This window comes from Phodopus roborovskii, unplaced genomic scaffold (assembly GCF_943737965.1).
Source record: "Phodopus roborovskii unplaced genomic scaffold, PHOROB, whole genome shotgun sequence".
NCBI lineage: Eukaryota > Metazoa > Chordata > Mammalia > Rodentia > Cricetidae > Phodopus > Phodopus roborovskii.
In genome coordinates this window covers 22,643,013-22,665,826 of record NW_026126540.1, presented here as the reverse complement: position 1 = coordinate 22,665,826, position 22,814 = coordinate 22,643,013, and the positions used below count along the sequence as shown (strand labels likewise).

Here is a 22,814-nt window from a genome sequence, read left to right as displayed (position 1 = left end):
AGATTCTAACAACCAAACTGCTGAAAGGATTTAAAATTCTGAGAAATTAATTTTTCTCTGGGTTGGGGAGACTGTTCAGTGGGTGGAGATGCTTTGTGCAAAGCCTAATAACCTGAGTTTGAGCTCCAGGACCTACAATTGAAAAGAGAATGGACTCCCACAAGTTGTCCTCTGTCGTCCACATCCATGTTATGCCATGTGTTCCACTTGGCCTGCCCCTCTTTCTCTAAATAACAATGGGATTACCAAAAGCTATAACCCCAGCACTATAGAGGCACAGAAAGGAGAAATGGGTGTCCAACGTCATCCTCAGCTATACGGCAAGTCCAAGGCTAGCTTGAGCTGCACAAGACCCATCTTCTAAGTACAAAACAAGAAACAAAGGCTCTCTAAAGAAGCTATTTAATAATTTATTTATTTGAAACAAGGCCTCACTCTAGATCAGGCTGACTTCAAACCGATGGCAACCTTCAGTCTCTCAGTGCTGATTAAAGGTGTTCATACGTCACCTGTCTGACTTTTTTTCCTTTTTTTTCTTTTTGAGACAGCATAGTGTCTCATGTAGCTAGCACAGGCTGGCTGTAATGCATTGTGCAGCCAATAGTGACTTTAAATACTTGGTCCTTTTGCTTTTAATTCATAAATGATGGGGTTACAGGTATTGCCACCATGTCTGTCACCTCTTTTTAGGAATTATTTACCTACTTGTGCATATATGAATATGCCACAGGACACTTGTGAGGTCAGAGTACAACATTCAGAAGTCTCAAAACTCAGTTTGCTGGATTTAGCAGTAGTTGTCTTACCTGCTGAGCCATTTTGCTGGTTCTAATGTTTTTTTTGAAATACTTTCCCTTCTTTTAAAAAAAGGATCTTGTGTAGCCACTCTGTAGCTTGAGACTGGCTTTGCCCTCCAGATCTTCCTGCTGTTATTAAAGGTATGCACCACCATATCCTATACTGGACATTCCATTTAGAAAGGATTCATGGGCCAGGTGTTGTGGTGAAAGATTTTAATCCCAGCAATTGGAAGGCAGAAGCAGCTAGATGTTTGTGAATCAGAGGCAAGCCAGGTCTACAGAGCAGGACAGCCAGAGTTACACAGTGAAATGAAGTTTCAAAACCAAAACTAAAAACAAAACAAAATAGGATGCACAAACAAGCCAGTATCTCATCTGTAATGGAGTGCATACTAGCTCAAATTATGAGTGCAGTTTCTAATAGTCACTCAAGAAGGAAACTGGATGCTTTGCATGCATAGTATTTACTTAAATATATGAGAAAGGCCTCTGAGTTTATAGTTATGACTTTTTTCTCCCCATAATGTTTTTTTGGCATCATTGTTTTGGTTCACACTAAAAAAGCATCTTAGAATAAGCAGTGTAAAAGTAAAACAGGGGAAGGTAAAGATGCCTGGCCCGTGCAAGCCTGGTGATCTGATGTCAATCACTGGAAGCCATGTAAAGTTAGAAAGAGAAAAACTAATTCATGAAAGAGTCTTGTAGTCATACACATACTCACACACACACACACCCTCAATAAAAAAATTGGGGAACTCTCCTACCCCAAACAGGACATCATAATGTGGCCTTGGCTGGTGTGGAGCTCACTATGTGGATCAGGCTGGTCTCAAACTCCTTGTTCCCATCGTCTAAGTGACAGGGTCACAGGTGTGTACCATCATGCCCAGTTCTAATTAATTTTTTCTTTTATTTGTATTTTGCCTGCAGGTATGCATACCCTGTGCCTGAAGTGCCCATGGAGACCAAAGAGAGCACTGGATCTCCTAGAACTGGAGTTACAGATGGCAGTGTTAGGAAGTGAACCTGGGTCCTCTGGAAGAACAGCCAGTGCTCCCAGCAGAAAAGCCATCTTTCCAAACATGATTTATTTTTTAAAAGTAATTAAAATGATCATTTTTGAATAATTTCATAGAATTAAGGGTTAGTCATCACAGCTAGATGGTGGTAGCACTTGGGAGGCAGAGCAGGTGATCTGTCAGCTTGAGGCCAGCTTAGTCTATAGAGAGTTCCCAAGACAGCCATGGCTACACAGAGAACCTGCCACGAAAAATAAAATAACAACAACAAAAAACAATAACAAAAGAGTAAATCTTGGGTTGGAGAGATGGTTCAGCGAATAAAATAGTACTGGCTGCTCTTTCAGAGGTCCTGAGTTCAATTCCCAGAAACCACATGGTTGTTCACAACCATTTGTACTAGAAACCAATGCCCTCTTCTGTCATGCAGACATACACACAATTAGATCATTCATATACATAAATAATAACAATAAAAAAGTAAGTCTTCCTGTGCCTTACCAGACTTAATATTCCCATCATCTCTGCAGATGCCATTCCAACGGGTGTACAGCGAAGCTGAGTGAATATCACGAGTGTGCTTTACTTCCTCCTGTTTCTGATGAATCTTTTCCCAGTTTCGGACCAAGAACACATGATGCTTTAATACAAAGTTTCTGCAAGAAAAGAGAAGGGTGTTCCTTATTAATCCAGTAAGACTTTATTACATGTTCACTCTCCATTGCTGCTAAGTGACATAGATAACTGAACAGTAGCTTTTAAAAACAATTATACAACTGGGCACTGGCAGTTCACATTGGTCATCTGAGCACTCAGGAGGCTCAGATTTGAAAGCCTGCTTGGGCTACAGAGTGAGACTTGTAAAACACCAAACACCATTTTCCTATATTATCTCCAGACATCTGGCAAGGAAAGTAACCAGACTAGAAAGCAGAGGTTTATGAAATGTTTGTACAAATCTTGTTTTGTTTAGGGACTTGAACTCACTATTACAGTCTAAGCTGGACTCAAATCTTCCAGGACGGCCAAGGCTACAACAGAGAAACCCTATCTCAAAAAACAAAAATTACATTTATTTACTGTTTGTGCACGTGCACTTAGGTATGTGTGTGGGTGTGCATGGAGGTCAAACGACACTTGCAGGAGCTGGTTTTCTCTTTCAACTAAGTGGACTCAGCGATCAGACTGAGGCCACTGGGCTTGCAACCAGCTCTTTTTCCTGCAGAGCCGCCTCGCTAGCACCTGTTTTGTCTTTTCCCTTCTAGAGAGGGCCTCCGGTAGCCCAGACTGGCCTCAAACTCAGGTGGCTGAGGAACACCTTCATCCTTTTCTTAAACAAACAAGCCCTCCCCAGGAGGCACAGGCAGGTGGATTTCTGAGTTTGAGGTCAGCCAGGTCTCCACAGAGAGTTCTAGGCTAGGTCAAAGTTACATGGTGAGACTATGTCACAGGAGGCAAAAATTTTATTTAATAATATTTACTTCCTTTTGTTGTTGTTGGTTTTTTTTTTTGGTTTTTCAAGATAGGATTTCTCTGTATTGCTTTGGAGCCTATCCTGGAACTTGCTCTGTAGACTAGACTGGCTTGGAAATCACAGAGATCTGCCTGCCTCTGCCTCCCAAGTGCTGGGATTAAAAGTGTGCACCACCAACGCCTGGCTAATATTTACTTACTTTTAATTTATGTGTATGTGCTTTGTCTGTATTTATGTATGTGTATAGTGTGTGTGCCTGGTGATCTTGGAGACAGAGGAGCACATCAGATCCCCTGGAACTATAGTTATAGATGGTTATGAATTGTCATGTGGTTACTGGGAACTGGACCAGGTTCTCTGAAAAAAGATCTTAACCACTGAGATATCTCTTCTGGCCCCTACTTTTAATGTTTTAATTTATTTTTAATGAAGTGTGTGCACACGTGTAACAGCTTGCAGTTGTTGGAAAAGGCTCAAGTTATTGAATGTCCCAGAATCAAACTTGAATATTGTGCAACAGTTACACTCACTTTTAATTGCCAAGACAGCTTTGCAGCTCATTTAACTTTTATTTATTTATTTATTTATTGTTTGTTTCAGACTGGGATTCTCTTTTCAGACTGGGATTCTCTGTGTAGCCTTAGCTATCCTGGAACTCACTCTGTAGACCAGGCCATACTTGAACTCACAGAGAAATGCCTGCCTCTGGCTCTGAGTGCTAGGATTAAATGCATATTCTACCACTACCTGGCTATTCATATATTAAAAAAAAGAAAGAAAGAAAAAACATTTATTTAATTAACAGGCGCCAAGGAGATCAGAAGAGGGCACAAAACCCTAGAGCTTGAGTTATAGACAGCTGTGAGTCACCCAGGCAATGAGTTGCCCAACATGGATGCTGCGAACTAAAAGCAATTATGTGTTCTTAACCACTAACCTTAGCTCCAGTCCTTTAAAATATTTATTATTATTATTGTGTGTGTTTTGTTTGCCCACATGCTATGTGCAAGGGCCACAGCAAACATCTGAAGATCATAGGACAACTTTGTGCAGTCAGTTATCTCCTACTTTTGTAAGGGTTCTGAGGAATATAACTTAAGTCACCAGTGTCTATCTCCTATGCCATTTCAAAAGCCTTGACTTTGAACTCCCCCACCACCTCCAGACAGGGTCCCTCTGTGTAACAGCTTTGGCTGTGCTAGAACTTGCTTTGTAGACTAGGCTGGCCTACAGCTGATGTGTCTCTGCCAAGGCACTTTCTGATTGTTTTAATAAGGAGTTGAATGGCCAATAGCCAGGCAGAAGAGGATAGGAGGGACTTCTGGGGAGAGAGAAGAACTCTGGGGAGGGGCAGGATTGGCCAGTGAGACCCAGAAAAGTTGGAGGAGAGGTAATGAGCCAAGTGGTAGAATGTAAATTAATATAAACAGTTTAATTTAAGTTATAAGAGAACAAGCCTAAGCTAAGGCCAAGCATTCATAATTATTAATGTGTCCATGTCATTATTTGAGAACTGGAGGCACAGAGAACATCTGGCTATAGGAAACCCCCAGACAGGGTTTCTCTGTGTAACAGCCCTGACCAACTTAGAACTAGCTCTGTAGACCTGATGGGTCTGTAAATCAGGTCACCATGAAAGTATTCTAACCAACTGAGCCATCTGACTAGCTCTTTTCTTTCCTTCTGATATGGGCAGTTCTTATCAGAATAAGCAAGTGTGCTTAATTGCTGAGCAATCTCTCTAGCCTCAAGATTACCTTTCTTTATATGTAGTTCTGACTGGCCTTGAACTTGCTGAAATCTGCCTGCCCCTGCCTTCAGAGTGCTGGAACTGAAGATGTGTAGCCATGTCTAGTAAAAGCCTTTTATTTGTTTACTTTTAAATTTCTATTTGTGTGTTTTTTGTGCCATGTATGTGCAGGTGACTGTGACAACTAGAAGATGCTGTCAGGTTCTGTGGAGCTGGAGTTACAATTTTTTTTTATTTTTATTTTACTTTATGTGTATGGGTGTTTTGTATATATAGCATATGCATGCCTGGTGCAAGCTGAAGCCAGAAGGTGTCAGATGCCTAGGACTGGAGCTATGGATGGCTGTGAGCTGTAGTGGGGGTGCTGGGAACTGAACCTGGGTCCTCTGGAAGAGTACCCAGTGTACTTCACCCACTAAGCCTCTCTAGTCCCAAATCTAAGGTCTAGGAGTCAGAATTCAGGTCCTTGTGCTGCATAGCAAGCACTGCTATTTATTGATCCATCTCCACAGCCGTAAATATATTTTTTATTGCTCAATAAAACAGGATTTTTTTTGTCATTGATTCCTCTGGTAGTCTCATGAAATGTATAGAAGCTTTCTGTGAGCAGTTACTTCACAGGCCATCAAAGTAGTATAGTGTAAAAATGCTTGTGGAGCAATCCTGATGACCTGAATTTGATTCCAGGTCCCACAGTGGAAAGAGAATGGACATCCCCATGCTTGCCATGTCTGTGTGATCCTGTATTCACACATATATACCACATACACACATACAAATAAATAAAACAATTTTAAAATTAATTTAAGCTTTATGTAACTTAAAAGTTAAGTATGATGTATGCACACATACGTATTTATGTGAAGGTGAGAAGATAACTTTTGAGAGTTAATCCTAGTGCTCTCTACCTTATTGAAACAGGGTCTTTCTTGATCTTTCTACTGGTGTGCTATCCTCTATCTGGTCCATGAGATTTCTAGCAACTTGTCCGTTTCCACCTTCCATCTCACTGTATAAATGCCGGGACTTGAGATGCTCTGCTCATTAGTTTTTGAGACAAATTAGAGTCACTTGGAAAGAGGGGAAACTCAGTTGAGGAACTGCCTTCATTACATTGAACTCTGGGCATATCTGTGGGGCATTTTCTCAATTGCTAATTGATGTGAAAGATTGTAGTACACTGCAGGTAATACCATCCCTAGGTTGGTAGGCCTGGGCTGTATAAGCAAATGAGCAGTATTCCTCTATGGTCTCTGCTTTAGTTCCTGTAAGGTGAAAAAAACCCTCTGCTCTGCAAGAACACTTTTTGTCATGGCATTTATCATAGCAACAGACAAAAAACTAGGACAGATGTGCACCACCATACCCTGCTTTTAATGGGGTTCAAGGATGGAATTCAAGTTGTCACATTTGTACAGGTAGAGCTTCATCTACTGAATCATCTCTCTGGTCCTACATGCTCCCCTCCTTTATATTTGTTTACTTGTTTTGTTTATATCTGTGTACCTGTATATGTGTGGGGATGTGCATACTACAGTGTGTGGAGGTCATAGGACAACCTGTGGAAGTTGGTTTTCTTCTATTACATGGATTCCAGGGGTTGAACTCAGGTTGTAAGGATTGCTGGTAAGCGCTTTTACCTGCTATCTCACTAGCTCCCCTACGTAACTATGAATATGTTTGATTAAAAGGAAATCAGATGAGTAGAACAATTTATTTTTGTTCCTGTAATTTTAGCACTTGGGAAGCAGAGGTGAGAGGAGCATCTTGAGTTAGAGAACAACCTGATTTATATAGGCAGTTCTATGCTAGACCTGGTTTTAGAAAGAAAGAAGGAAGGGAGGAAGGGAGCACTTAGGGAGGTAAAGGCAGGATGACCAGAAGTCCAAAGTCATCTTTGACTATATAGTAAGGCCAGTACTTGAGAGACACAGAAAGAAGTTACAAAATAAAAAATTGCTTCCACTCCCTCAAAACGGCAGATAAATAAATAAAGGTTTCAAGGGTTCCGGTTTAAAACATCAAAATAATACAGACATATAAGTCAATGTTTTTCCTCTATGTGTACTGGGAGGTCAAAATGATGGAACTTCTACATGCTAGCAGTGTATCTGACTATTGACCACTTACTTATTCTACTTATTATTAGTGTTTATTTATTTTTAAGTTCTCATAATGTCATTTTATCTGGCTTGTGGCTTGTAGAGCAGGCTGGTCTCAAACTCAGAAATCCACCTGCTTCTACCTCTACTTTTAATGCCTGAGTGTTGGCATTAAAGGCATCTACTATTATGCCCAGGTTCTACATTAATTTTTCTTTTTATTAATTTATTTTTATGTATGTGGGTGTTTTGCTGATATGTATGTCTGTGCACCACATACATGCCCCATGACTGTGAAGGCCAGAAGAGGGTGTTAGATCCCTTGAAACTGGAGTTACAGACAGCTGTGAGCCACCATATGGGTGTTGGGAATTGAACCTGGGTCCTCTGGAAGAGCAGTAAGTACACTTAACCACTAAGCCATCTCTCCAGTCCCCTATATTCTTCTTCTTCTTCTTTTTTTTTTTTTTTTTTTTTTTTTTTTAATTAAGACAAGATATGGCGGTCTGAAAGGAAATGGCCCCCAAAGGGAGTGGCATTATTAGAAGGTGTGGCCTTGCTGGAGGAAGTGTGTCACTGAGCAAGTGGGTTTTGAGGTCACCTATACTCCAGCTATTCCCAGTGAGACAGACCATTCCTGTTGCCTGCAAGGTGCAGCACTTTTAGATGCTTTTCCAGTATCATGTCTGCCTGTGTACCACCATTTCCCACCACGATGATAATGGACTGAACCTCTAAAACTATAAACCACCACCCCAATTAAATGTTTTCCTTTGCCATGGTCATGGTGTATCTTCACAGCAACAGAAACCGTAACTAAGACAGAAATTGGGACCAGGGGCTGGGGTATTGCTGTGACAGGTCTGACAATGGTTTTTCTTTTCTTTTTTTTGGAGGAATTTGGACAAAACAAAAACAAACACACACGTACACCTTTGTCTTTAGTTGAATTAAGACCTGATGTCTTAGACCAACTTCCTGAAGTTCAGCAATATTTTACATTGACAAGCAAGTCATATAAAAACTTCTTAAGGTTATTTAAAAAGCACTCAATATTAAAAACCCTTTTTACCTTTCTCTATTGGACATTGGTTTCATCTGTAATTGTGGAGTCAATCTTGTTGGGGTATTGATGTTTTCACTGGGCTCTTCAGAGGGATGGCCTCTCTAAAAATTCAAGTGGGTGAGAGCATAAGGAGAAAAAAATTCAATCAGATATCACCTCTAAAATTGTAAAACCAATATTAAGATGCAACCCTCAACCTGATTCTAGACCCTTATTCTAGAAAGTGTCTGAAGGGAACTCAAAGCAGCCTTTAGGGAAACCTATAAGATCATGACTCACCCTTTTCTTCAGCTTGTGCTTAGACTTCCTCTTCTCTTTCGACCGGCCAGACTTCTTATGTGTGCTCATAGGTTGGCTGTTTTTATGGCTAGTGAGTCCATTCATCCTTTGGCTTTTGCCTCCGATGATTCCTCGACACTTCTCAAAACCACATTTACAAAGTTGCTGTAATGAAAGAATATATATATATATATATATATCTGTACATGCTTCTTTTATAAGTTCAAAGAGGGTGCCTGAGCATTGGGTCCCTAAAGTTTTAAGGATGAAGCAAGGATTTTAAGTGCAAATATGCTAATAATCAATTGAAGTATATACTGGTGGCCCATCCCTATAATCTTAGCATTTGATAGATGGAGGCAGGAATATATGGAGTTTACCATACAACATAGCATATCTGAGGGAAGTCTGATTCAAATGAACCAAAAGCAAGGAAGGGGAGAGTAAGAGGAAGGAGAGGGAAGGGATGGATTATAACTACTGAAGTAATGATGCACACCTATAATTTCTCTAATTACTCTAAAGGTAAATCAGAATACCCAACCTGGGCATAGTGGCACATGCTGTAATCCTAGCACTTGGAAGGGAGGATTGCTTCAAGTTCAAAAGCAGCCTGGTCTACATAGCAAGTTCTAGGCTTGCCAGGGCTATATATATAGCAAGACCCCGTCACAAAAACTGAAACCAAAACCAGACATGACTGAAGAACAATAACAAGGCACTGTGGTCTTCAGAGTTCTGAGACAGTGAGATCCACATCTTCGAGAGTGAAGAGCACTCTTCTTCAGTGTGAGTATCAATGGCTCCCTCTTCATTTTAAATTCTTACCTGTTTTTCTACATTGAAGGAATGAAAGTTATAATCATAGGTGAGCTCGGTCCCAGCTAGCACATCCTTAAGCGCATACAGTCCAATACGGTACACTCCATTAACAGACCTGTTTAGAAAATAGCAACATTAAAAGTTGAGTTTTGTTTGTCATCCCCCCCCCCCCAAGAGACAGAGTTTCTCTGTATTGCTTTGGAGTCTGTTCTGGAACTCACTCTGTAGACAAGGCTGAGGAAAAGAATGTAAAGGTGGGATTACAGACATGCATCATGCATCACTGTGTTTGGCCTTAGAGAGAGCATTTCTTTTTTCCCACATACCCTGAGCCCCCAGTAGGATTTTTTGTGTAGCTCTAGTTTCCCTAAACTCATTAGGTAGACAAGGCTGGCCTCACCTCACAAATATCCTCCTGTCTTTGCCTCTTGAGTTCTAGAATAAAAGGTGAGTGCCACCATGAACACAGAAGAGTTCAGGTCAGGTAAGGACTATACAGTGAGACACCATATCAATCAATCAATCAATCAATCAATCAATCAATCAATCAATCAATCAATCAATCAATTCAATCAATCTCAACCAAATGCTGCTCCAAGAGCAAAGAGTGGTAGCACTTGCTTACAATTTTTTCATTCTGTGCCAAAGTATGACACTCAGGAGTACAAGGTCAGCCTTGGTTACATAGAAAGTTTGAGGGTAGCGTGGGCTAAATGAGACCCTGGCTCAAAAAACAAAGGGGAACTGCCTAGTACAGTTGAGGCCCTATGAAACAAAACAAATCCACACTTATAAAACTAAAACAAAATATCTTAACAAGCAAATATTTCCCTGTGCCAGAAATCTTGAGTACATACCTTGCTGAGTTCTTACTGATTTATGTATCTATATAATTTCTCAGAAAGCTAAGTCAGTACCCATACCACAAACAATCCATATTATTCTCATCTTTACCACCATGTATTAGTTTTGTTTATTTTGCGTTTCAAATAAATGGAATCACAATATAATCTATACATTTAAAAAGAACATTTTAAAAATTATTTTATGTGTATGAATGTTGTATCTGTATGACTGTGCAACATATACATGCTTGGTGCCTGTCGAGGTCAGAATAGACACTGGATCCCCTGAAATGGATTTGGTTGTGAGTCACCATGTGGGTGTTGGGAACTGAACTCTGCAAGAGCAGTAAGTGCTCTTAACTACTGGGCTAGCTCTCCAGTCCTCAAAAAATTTAAATCTATGTGTATGTGTATATCTCTGTGGGAGGGGTGTACACGCAGAAGCCAGAACACAGTGTTAAGATTCATAAGAGCTAGTGTTAGAGCTAGTTCTAAGTTGCCCTACATGGGTGCTAGAAACTAAACTCAATTCCCTTCAAGAGCAGCAAGTAGTCTCAATTGTTGAGCCACCTCCTCAGTTCTTACTCCCCTCCCACTTCAAGACAGGATGCCTGTGCAGTCTTGGCTGTCCTGTGTAGACCATGCTGGCCTCAAACTCAGATCCACCTGCCTATGCCTCCAAAGTGCTGGGATTAAAGGTGTGCGCCACCACTGCCCAGGTGAGCCCTTGCTTATTTGGTGAGACAGGAGGACCTCACTGTGTAGTTATGGCTTGCCTCAAACAGAGAACCACATGCCTCTGCATGCTTAAATGTGCATGCCCCCATGCCTAGCAGTTTTGGTTTGTTTGTTTGTTTTTGGAGACAGGGTTTTTCCGTGTAACAGCTCTAAATATCCTGGAAAATCCTTGTAGACTAAGTTGGCCTAGAACTTACAGAGATCAGTCTGCCTTTGTGGCACAGAGATTGTAGTAATGGCCAATCAATGCCTGGTCCATGCCACAAGAGTGAGCCCACCCTTGATAGTGCCTAGAGTGCCAGGACCCAGAGACTGGATGGCTCAAGAGACCTAGGATAGAAAACTTGTTTTGAGACAGGGTCCCATGTGGCCTCAGAAGTGGAGGATGACTCTGAACTTCAGATCTCTTATGTTCACATTCTGAGGGCTGGGGTTAGAGGCTGTACCACAATGTGTGGTCTATAAGCTGCTGGGAATCAAACCCAAGGCTTTGGGCATCCTAGGCAAGCACTATACTGACTGAGCTGTATTTCATCCCTGGCTTATTCCAATCTACTTTGTTGGTGTGGGCTCTCTGCAACAGTGCCTTCCTAAGAATCACAGGTGTGCTTCCCATGTAAACTGCTGAACTCTCGAGTCTCTTAATCCCATTTTAGTTTCTCCTTTCCTCATTCCATCATCTAGTTAGGGCCTTCAGTACAAAGGGGAATTAAAGCTGTTGATAAGAGTAAAAATTGTTGAAAAAATTGTTAAAAAATTTCAGTTTTTTGTATTTATTGAGTGTGTGTGGCACATGAAGATATCAGATGACAACTTCAGAACGTTAACACTCTAATTTCACTCTCCTAGGGATTGAATGCAGATCTTCAGGCTAGGCTTACCCAATAAACCATCTCACCATGACTATGGCCCTAGATTTTAAGAACAGTCCCCACCACCCCCCTTTTGAGAAAAGGTCTCCTGTACGCAGTCTGGTCTTTGAATTATACACAGGAAGATCAGCAATTTAGGATCAGATGGGCAAGATGGCTCAGTGGGTACAGACAATTACTACCAAGCCTGGTTAACTCGAGTCCAGTCCCTAGGACCCACAGGGTAGAAAGAACTGATGTTGGGGCCGAGCTGATAGCTGGGCCTGTTGAAGGACATTGGCTGTGGAATTTGTGATTTGGGCTAGGATTGAAGTCATGGCTGGTGCAGAAAGTGATGCGTAATTCCAATTCCAGTTCATTGGTATTAAAAAGTCCTTCAACTCGTACACTCTCACAGGTAGAATAAATTGTGTAGTGGTCACATATGGAAGCACTATTTTGTTGGGTTTATACTTGAAATTAAGGCCTAAAGAACTTCAGCTGTGAAAGCATCATAAATGGAGTTTTGAAATGTCTAACCTCATCTGCTAAGTTCCATGCCTGAAGAAGCTCATGTCAATTCATCATGTAATACTCAATTTGTACAATAAATTATGATCTTGGAAAAAAGAAAAAAAAAAACCCTGATGTTTACAAATCAGTTCCCCGATGCCCACATGTGCTGTGTCATCAGTGTACATACATATACAAACGAGTAACAAATGAACACACACATAAATGTATAAAAAAGCTCATTGTCATCATCATCTAAATTGAAAGCTCAAGGCCAGCCTAAACTACAGTAATCTCAAAACAAACAAAAAAGTATATTTTAGTGTTATTAATGAAGACATGGCTGATGGGAGATGCCATTATGTATATATGTTTCTCATACTGGTTAATGATTAAAGCACTGTTGGTCAATAGGAAAGCAAGATAGGAGGGACTAGGAGACAAGGAGGAAAGAGGAAAAAGGAAGGAGGGGTCAACATGGAGAGTCTGGAGAGAATAGAACCGCCAGTCGCCTCTCGCTGGTAAGACCACGTGGAAATACATAGAAATGGGTTAATACTTAAGACAGAGCTAGCCTATAAGAAACAAGTAACTGGCCAACAGAATTATATCTAATACAGAGTCTCAGTGTGTTATTTGGGGCTGGAGTGGCGGCGGGACAAGACTAGGCTGCCGGCAGGAAAAACCTGTACTCCTTACACATGGCCTCAAGTTTCTTTTGGGACATGATTTTTAATTCTAGACTCAATTTCTTAAGAGTGTAAATACAGAAGGTCTAGTTATGTCATTTTTTTTTTTTTTTGGGAAAATGTGTTTTTCCCTTTTCCTCTCTTTCCTACATACATTTATTTAGTGCTGCAAGTAGTGGTCAGAGGCCTGACAGTGGTGCATGACTTTAATCCAAGCACTCAGGAGACAGAGGTAGCTGAAATCTGAGTTCCAGGACAGCCTGGAGAACAAGTTCCAGGATGGCTAGGGTTATACAGAAAAACCCTGTCTTGAAAAACAAACCAAAAAATTGAATTTAAGAAGAATCTGTTAATTCATGATGGGCATGATGCCACACACCTTAACCCCAGTACTCATGAGGAAGAGGCAGGGGAATCTCTGCAATTCTAGGACAGCCTGTTCTACATTGAGAGACCATACGTAAAACAAAGATGTCCACCCTCACAGTCAGTTCATTTTATTATTTTTTAAACATTTATTTTGTATTGGGCATATGTACACGTGTGTGCATGTGTGTGCATGTGTGTGTAATGACATGCATGTGGAGGTAGGGGACAACTACTGAGAGTGGATCTTTTTTGCTACTATGTGGGAAGAGCCACTGGAACATGGATTAAATCTCAGGGGATCAGTGAAGAGCTGAAAACTCAGATGAACCCTCTCCCTAGCCTTAGCGCCTAAAGACTATGTTGTATGCAACAGGGCCTAGGGCCAAAACTGAACACAAAGGAATTCCAGAACCCCCTAGCCTCCTAGATACTTGGATCCTGGGGACTGTTTGACCACAAAAGAAACTCCCCTGTACTCGCCAGGAAATTCAATTCTGAAAAATATTGGTACAACAGACCACTTGCAAGCTATAGAAACCACAGAAAGTTCCTTCCCATCACCGACCTATGAAAATAATGGGTACACAGATTTTACATGCCAAAAACATGACTAAAAAATTTGATTGTTCCCCAAATGTCAACCAATCAGGAGCCCACCCACTTCTTTCCCCTCCCAATGTTTTTCCTTTAAAAAAAACATAGCAATAGACCAAGAGGCCACTCCCTCTGGAGGCTGCTGTGTCAGCTTGCTAGATGGGGTCCCTCCCGAAGGATAGAGCAATCAAAAATCCTTGTGCATCTGCAACGGTGGGTCTGTCTCCCTGGTCTCTTTGGGGACCTTTGTGACCTGGTACAATAATCAGGTTCAGTGGAAATCATCTGTACTAGCTGACCAGCCTCACTGTCCTCTTGATTTTTCTGCTTTTTTTTTAACTACACAGCTTTGGTTGGCCTGGACCTCTCAATATTTCCAACAGCCACTGCCTCTGGAATGCTGGGATTAAGGGTATGCATCACCACACCCATGTCCTCCTCCCCATTTATTTCTTTTTGTATGTATGTATGTATGTATGTATGTATGTATGTATGTATGTATGTTTATGCACTGTGTGTATACCTGGTGCTTCGGAGGCCAGAAGAGGAAGAGCCATATGTGATCATATGTGGTTTCTGAGAATTGAACACAGGTCCTCTGCAAGCGCTATTAGCTGAATCATCTCTTCAGCCATTCTTTTGTTTTGTTTTTCGAGACAGGGGTTCTCTATGTAGCTTTGGAGCCTGTCCTGGAACTCCCTCTGTAGACCAGGCTGGCCTCCAACTCAGAGATCCACCTGCCTCTGCCCCCCAAGTGCTGGGACTAAAGACATGCGACGCCAATGCCTGGCCCAGTATTTTTTTTTTTTTTAAATAGAATTTCACTATGTAGCCCAGGTAGCCTCAATCTCAATACTCCCCTACTTTAGTTTCTCAAGTGTTGGGATTATAGGCATGTGCACATGTGGAGTATATGTATGTATTTTGTGGGTTTGTGTATATTCTTTGTGGAGGCCAGAAATCCCTTACAACAGATTATAACAGAAACTAGATCAAGATTTGTTTTAGAAGATGGGGAGATTGAATATGGGAAGAAAAGGGCAAGCTAGGTGCTGTGACTCATACTTGTAATCCTAACACTTGGCATACAGAGCAGGAGAATTGCTTTAAGTCTGAGACCAGCCTGGTCTATCTATATGTGCGTTCTAAGCCACCCAGGACTACATAATAAGATCCTGCCTGGTAATTTCCTGTTTTTGTTTCTTTGAGATAAGGTCCTGCTATGTAGCCTTGGCTGGCCTGGAATGCACACTGTACACCAGACTGGCTTTTGCTTGGGGAAGGCATGCACTGCCACAACTTATTGTCACTTTGCAGAGCTAGGGATAAAATTCAGCTTCTGTGCTTGTTAGGCAAGTGCTCTATCATAGAGCTCCATCTCAGTCTCCCAACTTCCTGAAATGTTTGTTACGTTTTGTTTTCATAGGGGTGAGGACTTTGTGGATGAATATATTGGTAAAAATATACATTTAAAACCTGTATTTTTGTTTATGAGAATTACACCTTAATTTAATAAAATTCATGAAAAAAATGAAGCTGTTTATATTATCCTCATATCACTTCTAATTGTGTGTTCATATGGACATGTAGTGAGATAGTCCTTCTGTGGCACTGACCACGCCCACTTGGGGGTGGAGCCATGGGCGGATGTGACCTGTGGAAGGAGGTCGGAGAGATAGCCAGGAAAAGCTCTCTTGCTGGCATGACTCGGACAGGAGAGGATCGGGTTGAATTTCCTGGTGTTCATCTGTCTAGGTTGTAAGTTATTTCTCCCTGAATAAACATCTATTTGGCCTATTTGTTTATCCTGATCCTTATTTAACCGCGATATGTGGACATGCCATAGTGTATATATATGTGTGTAGGTCAGAGGGCTACCATGTGGGTTGTTAGGAGAGGTGAGAGGAATCATATCCTCCAGAACTGGAGTTATAGGAAGTTGTGAACCACCCATATGGATGCTGAAAAGTAAACTCAGGTCTTCTGCAAGAGCAGTATGTACTCTAGACCACTGATCACCCTGCCTTGGCTCTCTGGTGGATGAGAATGTAGACTCGTCCTACGGTTCTTTTTATTATTTTAAAAATTATGTGTATGTGTGTGTCTGTGTGTGGGTATGTGCATGTGAGGGCAGGTGCTAGCAGAGACCAGAGTTGTTGCATCTCCCCAGAGCTGGAATTTTAAGTGCTAGGAATCAAACTCAGTATGCACTCTTGACCATCTCTCCAGCCCTTCAAAGCTTCTTTGATAAAATTCTTTTCCTTCTCGGAGACACCCACAGCTAAACACTAAGTTGAACTCTTGGAATCTGGTTACAGACAGGGAGGTGTGATGAACAAAGGGGTCAAGACCAGGCTGGAGAAACCCATAGAAACTGCTGACCTGAACAAGGGGGAGCTCATTGGACTCCAGTCTGATATCTGGGAAACCAGCATAGGACCGACCTAAATTCCCTGAATGTAGTGTTAGTTAGGAGGCCTGGGCAGTCAGTCTATGGGGATCAGTATTTATCCCTAGTATACCAATGGCCTTTGGGAGCCCATTCCACAAAGAGGGATATTCCCCCAGCCTAGACACATTGGAGAGGGGCTGGGCATGCTCCAAATGATATGACAGACTTTGAAGACTCTGCATGGAAGACCTCACCCTCCCTGGGGAGCAGAAAGGGGATGGGATGGGGATTGGTGGGGGGGGGGACAGGGGAGAACAGGAGGGTGCAGGAACTGGGATTGATATGTAAAACAAATTTGTTTCAATTTAAATGAAAAAATTACACACACACACACACACACACACACACACACACACACACACACACACTCACTCAAGCAGAGATGCCTGTGAAGCGTTTAGCACTTTGAAGAAAAACCTTTGCTCTATATGATGTCGAAAGCTCCATCTTGTGAAAACTCCAAATTAATTTGAAAGGAGAAAGGCTAAAGTTAAAGAAATGGTTCAAGAGTTACAGCTCTTTCATGTAGCAAGGGTATCCCTAGAACCCATATAAATAACAAATGGGCAAGGCAGCCCACATGTAATTCTAGCCTCAGAAGGTGGAGACAAGGTGTCCCTGGAGGAAAACATACAACAAAACAGATACTATCCCTAGCTGTATTATAAACTCTGAGTTTGATTGAGACACCTGCCCCAACAAATAAGGTAGAACAGAAAAAAAAAAAAAATTATTTTCCTTCTCAATTAGATTTGACTATTCATGAGGAAGAATCTCATACTTCAGTCTTATGATAAATCTACTGGTATAAGTTTGAAATATAACCTGGCTGAATAAAATAACATACATATAATGTAGCATTCAGTTATTCACTGTTTTGTATATAGTTTTTGTATCTAGCCCAAATCTTCTCTTTAGACTAAAAGGGGAATTGTAGTGAGAGATTCACATTGTCAGCACCTGTGGCATAGACCACGCCCATTGGGGGTGGAGACAGGGCCTGAAGTGACCTGGGGGAACTAAGGCTGAGGAGGGGCTCAGAGAGCTCTCTTGCTTGCAGCACAGGGACAGGATCACTTCTGGAGGCATCCTTGGGACCAGGAACCTGCTGGTGTTCATCTGTTTATGTTGTGAGTTATTTCTCCCTGAATAAACATCTATTTGGCCTATTTGTTCCTCCTGATCCTTATTAAACATCAGTAAGTACTAGGATCAGTATTACCACAATTGTACTATTTTAAGAAGCAGCAAAAGCTTACTCTGTCTGAAGGACTTGGTATAATGGAACTTCCCAACATGCTTTGTGTAAACTAGATGACAGCAGGCAGATAATCTCTGGTGCCCTCAATACCTTCCGTTCTAGACACTTCTTTGATTCACCTTTTCATGCTTTCTTACCATTTCTGCATTTCACAATTTGGGTCACAGCTGTGGTTGATGAATCTGGCCTCATTTCCCATTCGATAACTGTCAATCACCATCCCACTATCCAGGTTTAAACAGTAGTGGTCACTATGATTATGATACTGTTCAATCATCCTGTTCCTGAAGAGAGAAATAACCAAAAGCCAATTACTGATTAAATTGGAAGACAGCTATTCTCCCCACTATGCTGTCAATGCTAACTCTCTAATTAATGATTAACACTGAAGTTCAATCTTTAGCTCACTATCCTCACCTTGCACATTCATCTTTTTATTGATATTTCATTATTTACCTGAATTCTTGTTCGCTGACAACTTCCCCGAGGTATTCTATGATGAACTGGCCAGCTTTCAGGGGTTCTTTGGTTCTAATTCCCCAACCTTTTTCCTCTGCTCGAAACCGTTCCAGACACTGCACCCACTCATGCCTCTGTATCCTCTGGTTACAGCACTGCTCACCGCAGGGGCAAGTGTTAGGTGAGCACTCGGCAAAGATCATTCTACAAAGTAAGAACTGCAGTTAAGCCACACAATACAAATTTTCTGTACACATTTTACATCTTTAAATTTAATTCATGAAACAATTTTAACAAAGTAGCTAAATATCCAAAACAGCAATGATATAATTCAAAAGTTGACTTTTATAATTTTAGAGTTAGGTCACAGACAATGCTTTACTGCTATATGAAACTCACAACCCTCTAGTGTTTTGTTTTGAAGTGATTGGGTGCCTTTAGGGTGGTATGGCTGCAGACACTCTAGTCTTTCTGTTGCTGTTCTCTTCTTTTTTTGGGTTTTTCAAGACAGGGTTTTTCTTCTTTGTATTCCTGGCTGCTCTGAAATTCTGTAGACTAAGCTGGCCTCAAACTCAAAGATCCTGCTTTTGACTCTGAGTGCTGAGATCAAAGTCATGTGCTACCATGCCTGGCTAGGAAAATAGATTGGGAAAAACAAAAACAAAAAAACCCCAACAACCTTGAGAAAGAACTGCTGAGAGTAGGAAAAAAAAAAAAAAAAAAAAAAAAAAAAAAAAACCAGAAAGAAAAGTAGGAAAGGGAAGAATATCATTGTTAACTAACATTTATTATTTGATTGATTGTGTATATTGGGGTGTGTCATAGCACATGCATAAATGTCAAAGGACATCTTATGGGAGTGTGTGTTGCCTTCCACCATGTGGGTCCTGAAGATTGCACTGATGTCTTTAGCTTGCAGCAAGTATGTTTATCACCTAACAATCATGCTGGCCCTGTTACTAATTTCCATCTTTATACTGAAATCTTCTTCTTTTGTAGCAGTTCATGGCCATTTACAGACCATTCCTTTGACTTTATGTGTTTGCTTTGAGCAAAGTCTTACTGTGCAGTCCAGACAGTACCGGCACTTTCTTCATAGCATAGCATTGCATAGCATAGTCTGACATAAAAACTTTGATCTTTTATCCTCTTTAAAAAAATATATATTTATGTATATATTACACTATTACATACACACACACACACACACACACACACCAAAAAAAAAAAAAAAAAAAAAAAAAAAAAAAAAAAAAACCTCTTTTTGTAGTTGCTATGCAGACCAGGCTGGCCTTGAATTCACAGAGCTCCACCTACCTCTGCCTTAGTGCTGGGATTAAAGGTGTGCACCAACATACCCAGACTTTGAGTATATATTTTATTTTATGTTACTTGTGTTTTGTCTGCATGTTTGGATGCACACCATGTGAGGGCTCTGTGCATTTAGAAATCAGAAGAGGGCACTGGATTCTTTGGAACTGGATTTATGGATGCTTGTGAACCACCATATAGGTGCTATGAATTGAACTCTGTTCTCCTGAAAGAGCAACAGTACTCATAAGATAGTGTAGGCTGGCTGGAGGTTTATAGTATGTGGCCCTCAAATTCAGACTAGCCATGAATTTGATATCCTCTTGTCTCTACCTTCCTAGATTGGAATTAGAGATATACAACAACACATACCTTTTCAAAATTCCTGGATGTTTTTATCTTTTAAGATTGTATGTATGTGTTTATACAGTCTATGTCACTGTGTGGACACTAGAGGTTAACATTGGCTATCTTCCTTTATTGCTCTTCAATTTATATTCTGAGACAAGATCTCTTATTGAAACCAGAGAGACATAATGGCTAGATTTGGCTAGTCAATAAGCTCCAGGAATCTGGCTCTCCCACCCCTAAACACTAGGGTTCCAAACACAAGACACTGGCATTTATGTGCATACTGGGATTTGAATGCAAGTTCTCATGTTTGTACAACATATACTTCACTAACTGAGCCATCTTTCAACTACCACATTGATAAGACATTTTTATGTGTGGCTCAGAAACCCACTTAGGAGAAGCTGGGGAGATACTCTGTGGTTAAGAGTACTTAGTGCTCTTCTTAAAAACCTAAGTTTGGATTCCATGATGTCCATCAACTTGCTCAATCACCTGTAACTCCAGCTCTAGGTGACATAAAGCCTTTTCTGGCCTCTTTGGTGCACACATGCACACAAATAATAAAAGTAACTAGAAAAAGTTTTAAAAAGGAAAAACTGAACAGAAAGCCTTCGTCATACACTTTTTTTTCCAGAAAAGGTTTTAAAAACTAATGGTTTTTAAAAAATAGCGTATTCATTCTTATTTGTATTAATTTTTTTTTGAGACATGATTTCCCTATGTGGTCTAGAATTCACAATGAAATCATGTCACAAAAGAAAATGAAACAAAAAAACCTCTACCACTGCATTGTATCACCATTTTTAACTGCATTTACTTATTTATTTGTTATACATGGAGCACATGCGTCAGAATGTGTTTGAAAAGACAGCTTGCAGTATTTGGTCCTCTCCTTCTAACATGTGGTTTCTGGGAAGCCCATTAACCCAGTGAATTAGCTCACCAGCCCACAATATAACTTACTGGATCATAAAAAGAAAGGGGGATTTTCAGAGTATTTTCTTCATATATAATATACAATCATCCCTGATACTCAGCTCTAAGCAGAAATGTGCTAAATGGGATAAAATTTTCTCCTGATTGGAGGAATAAAAATTCTTAAACAGGTAACTGCTGGAGGAAGAAGCTACATTTTTTGTTTAATTACTTGTCACTTTTGATAATACCTTGCCCCTTTTGTTGTAGCATACAGACTAATTTGTAAACATATTTTAGGTAATACCTACTCAAAGACAAGTGAGCTCATAGTTTTATGTCTGTAAACCCCCCTACCTCCCAAGACAGGGTTTCTCTGTATCGCTTTGGAGCCTGTCCTGGGACTTGCTCTGTAAACCAGGTTGGCCTTGAACTCACTGAGATCCACCTGCCTCTGCCTCTGCCTCCCGAGTGTGGGGATTAAAGGCTGATTTTAAACTGAAAAGGAAAAATAAATTTTAAAAATGATATTAAGACCTTAACTTTTGAAATTGAAGAAAAATAAAACACTGATGGGAAGTAATTATAAAAGTCCACTTAAGGCAAGCAGTAGTGGTAGTGGTGGAGGAGGCAGCTGGGACACCCTCAGTCCCAGCACTTGGAGGCAGAGGCAGAAGGATTCCTCTGAGTTCAAGGCCAGCCTGGTCCACAGAGTGAGTTCCAGGACAGCCAGAGCTGTTACACTGAGAAACCCTGTCTTAAAAAACAGAAACAAACAAACAACAAACAAAAAAAACCAACAACAAAAAAGGCCACTTAAGGACAGGTGTGGTTACGAATACCCTTAATCACAGCACTCAGAGGCAGGAGTAGATGAATCTCTGAGTTTTAGCACAGTCTGATCTCCATAATGAGTTCAATGATAGCCAGGGCTTACAAAGTGAGACCTTGTCTCAAAATATCAAACAAAATAAAACAAAAGGAAATCCACCCCAAACCCCAATATAATAACATTTATTTACATACCTATGAGCGCACACACACACACACACACACACACACACACACACACACACACACACACAGAGTCATGGTCGTCCATATCACTTTCAGGAGTTAGTGTTTCTTCATTCACCATATAAGTCTAGAAATGGAATTTAGGTGGACAGGATTTTCAGTAAGTGTCTTTACCCTCTTAGCCATCTCATCAGCCTCATAAGTCCATTATTTACATAAAGAATAGTCTGGCATCACACCTTTTACAGGACCAATTGCAAATGAATACAATTGAGCAATGTGATGACTGACACTGATCTTGTTGGCAGGGTGCAGTGGCACATATCTTCTTAACGTCAACACTCAGGAGGCAGAGGTTGGCAGATACCCAAGTTCTATGTCAGCCTGGGCAACACAGTCTAAAATAACAACAACAAAAAAGGATTAATTTTGTACACATTTTAAGATTGCTGCTATAGCCCAGGCGTGGTGGCAGAGGCAGGCGATTTTCTGAGTTAGAGGCCACCTGGTCTACAAAGTGAGTTCCAGGACAGCCAGGCCTACAGAGAAACCCTGTCTCAAAAAACCACCGACCAAAGATTCCTACTATACACTAAATACTTACACAACTTTAAATAATATGAAAATCTAAGACAAAGTCACATATGTTAGCTCCATTTTTAATGGAGACTTTATAATGGGCCATTTGAAAAATCTAAGTAGGGATTTATTAAGTAATACCTTTGATTTCTTTTCTTACATCTTTATGTATTTATCACATTCTTCATCTTGCCATTTATCATATGGATTTCTTTGCAGTGAACAGCCTCCCATGACATTCATTTGAGAACATTGTATCTTAGGGTTATTTTCTGAATATAAGCCAGCATAATGTGAAAAATAAAATACTTATGCCAACAAAAATGATACAAAGCAACCAATGTATTTAACATGGTGGATGTTCAAATGTCAGTTTCGTGGTTACATTTTAAGGCAACTAGGTCCCATTGTATTTTGTTGCTAGGACAGTGCAGGTCTTGTCAGGGAGGACCACTCCTGGCTTAGGTCCCTCTTTTCCATGTCCTTAGAGGTGAGTGAGGTAACCCAGAAATATAAATACAGTATGTACTCACTCAAAAGTGGATATTAGATTAA

The 22,814-nt window shown here is 40.7% G+C and overlaps 1 protein-coding gene across 9 annotated transcripts in view; it reads right to left on the bottom strand.

Annotated features, from left to right (window-relative positions):
• Window positions 1-22,814, bottom strand: part of Ash1l (ASH1 like histone lysine methyltransferase) — a 146,711-nt gene that overhangs the window by 21,050 nt on the left and 102,847 nt on the right. For all 9 annotated transcript variants that reach the window (XR_007835411.1, XR_007835410.1, XR_007835412.1 and 6 more), the window contains exons 11-16: window positions 18,081-18,287; window positions 17,762-17,908; window positions 9,319-9,427; window positions 8,491-8,655; window positions 8,218-8,312; window positions 2,321-2,475 (exon numbers count right to left, since the gene is read on the bottom strand). Coding sequence is in view for 6 of the 9 variants with exons in the window: in XM_051198831.1 (XP_051054788.1) it covers window positions 2,321-2,475; window positions 8,218-8,312; window positions 8,491-8,655; window positions 9,319-9,427; window positions 17,762-17,908; window positions 18,081-18,287 (878 nt within the window). In the remaining 3 variants the exon portion in view is untranslated. The remainder of the gene's footprint in view (window positions 1-2,320; window positions 2,476-8,217; window positions 8,313-8,490; window positions 8,656-9,318; window positions 9,428-17,761; window positions 17,909-18,080; window positions 18,288-22,814) is intronic.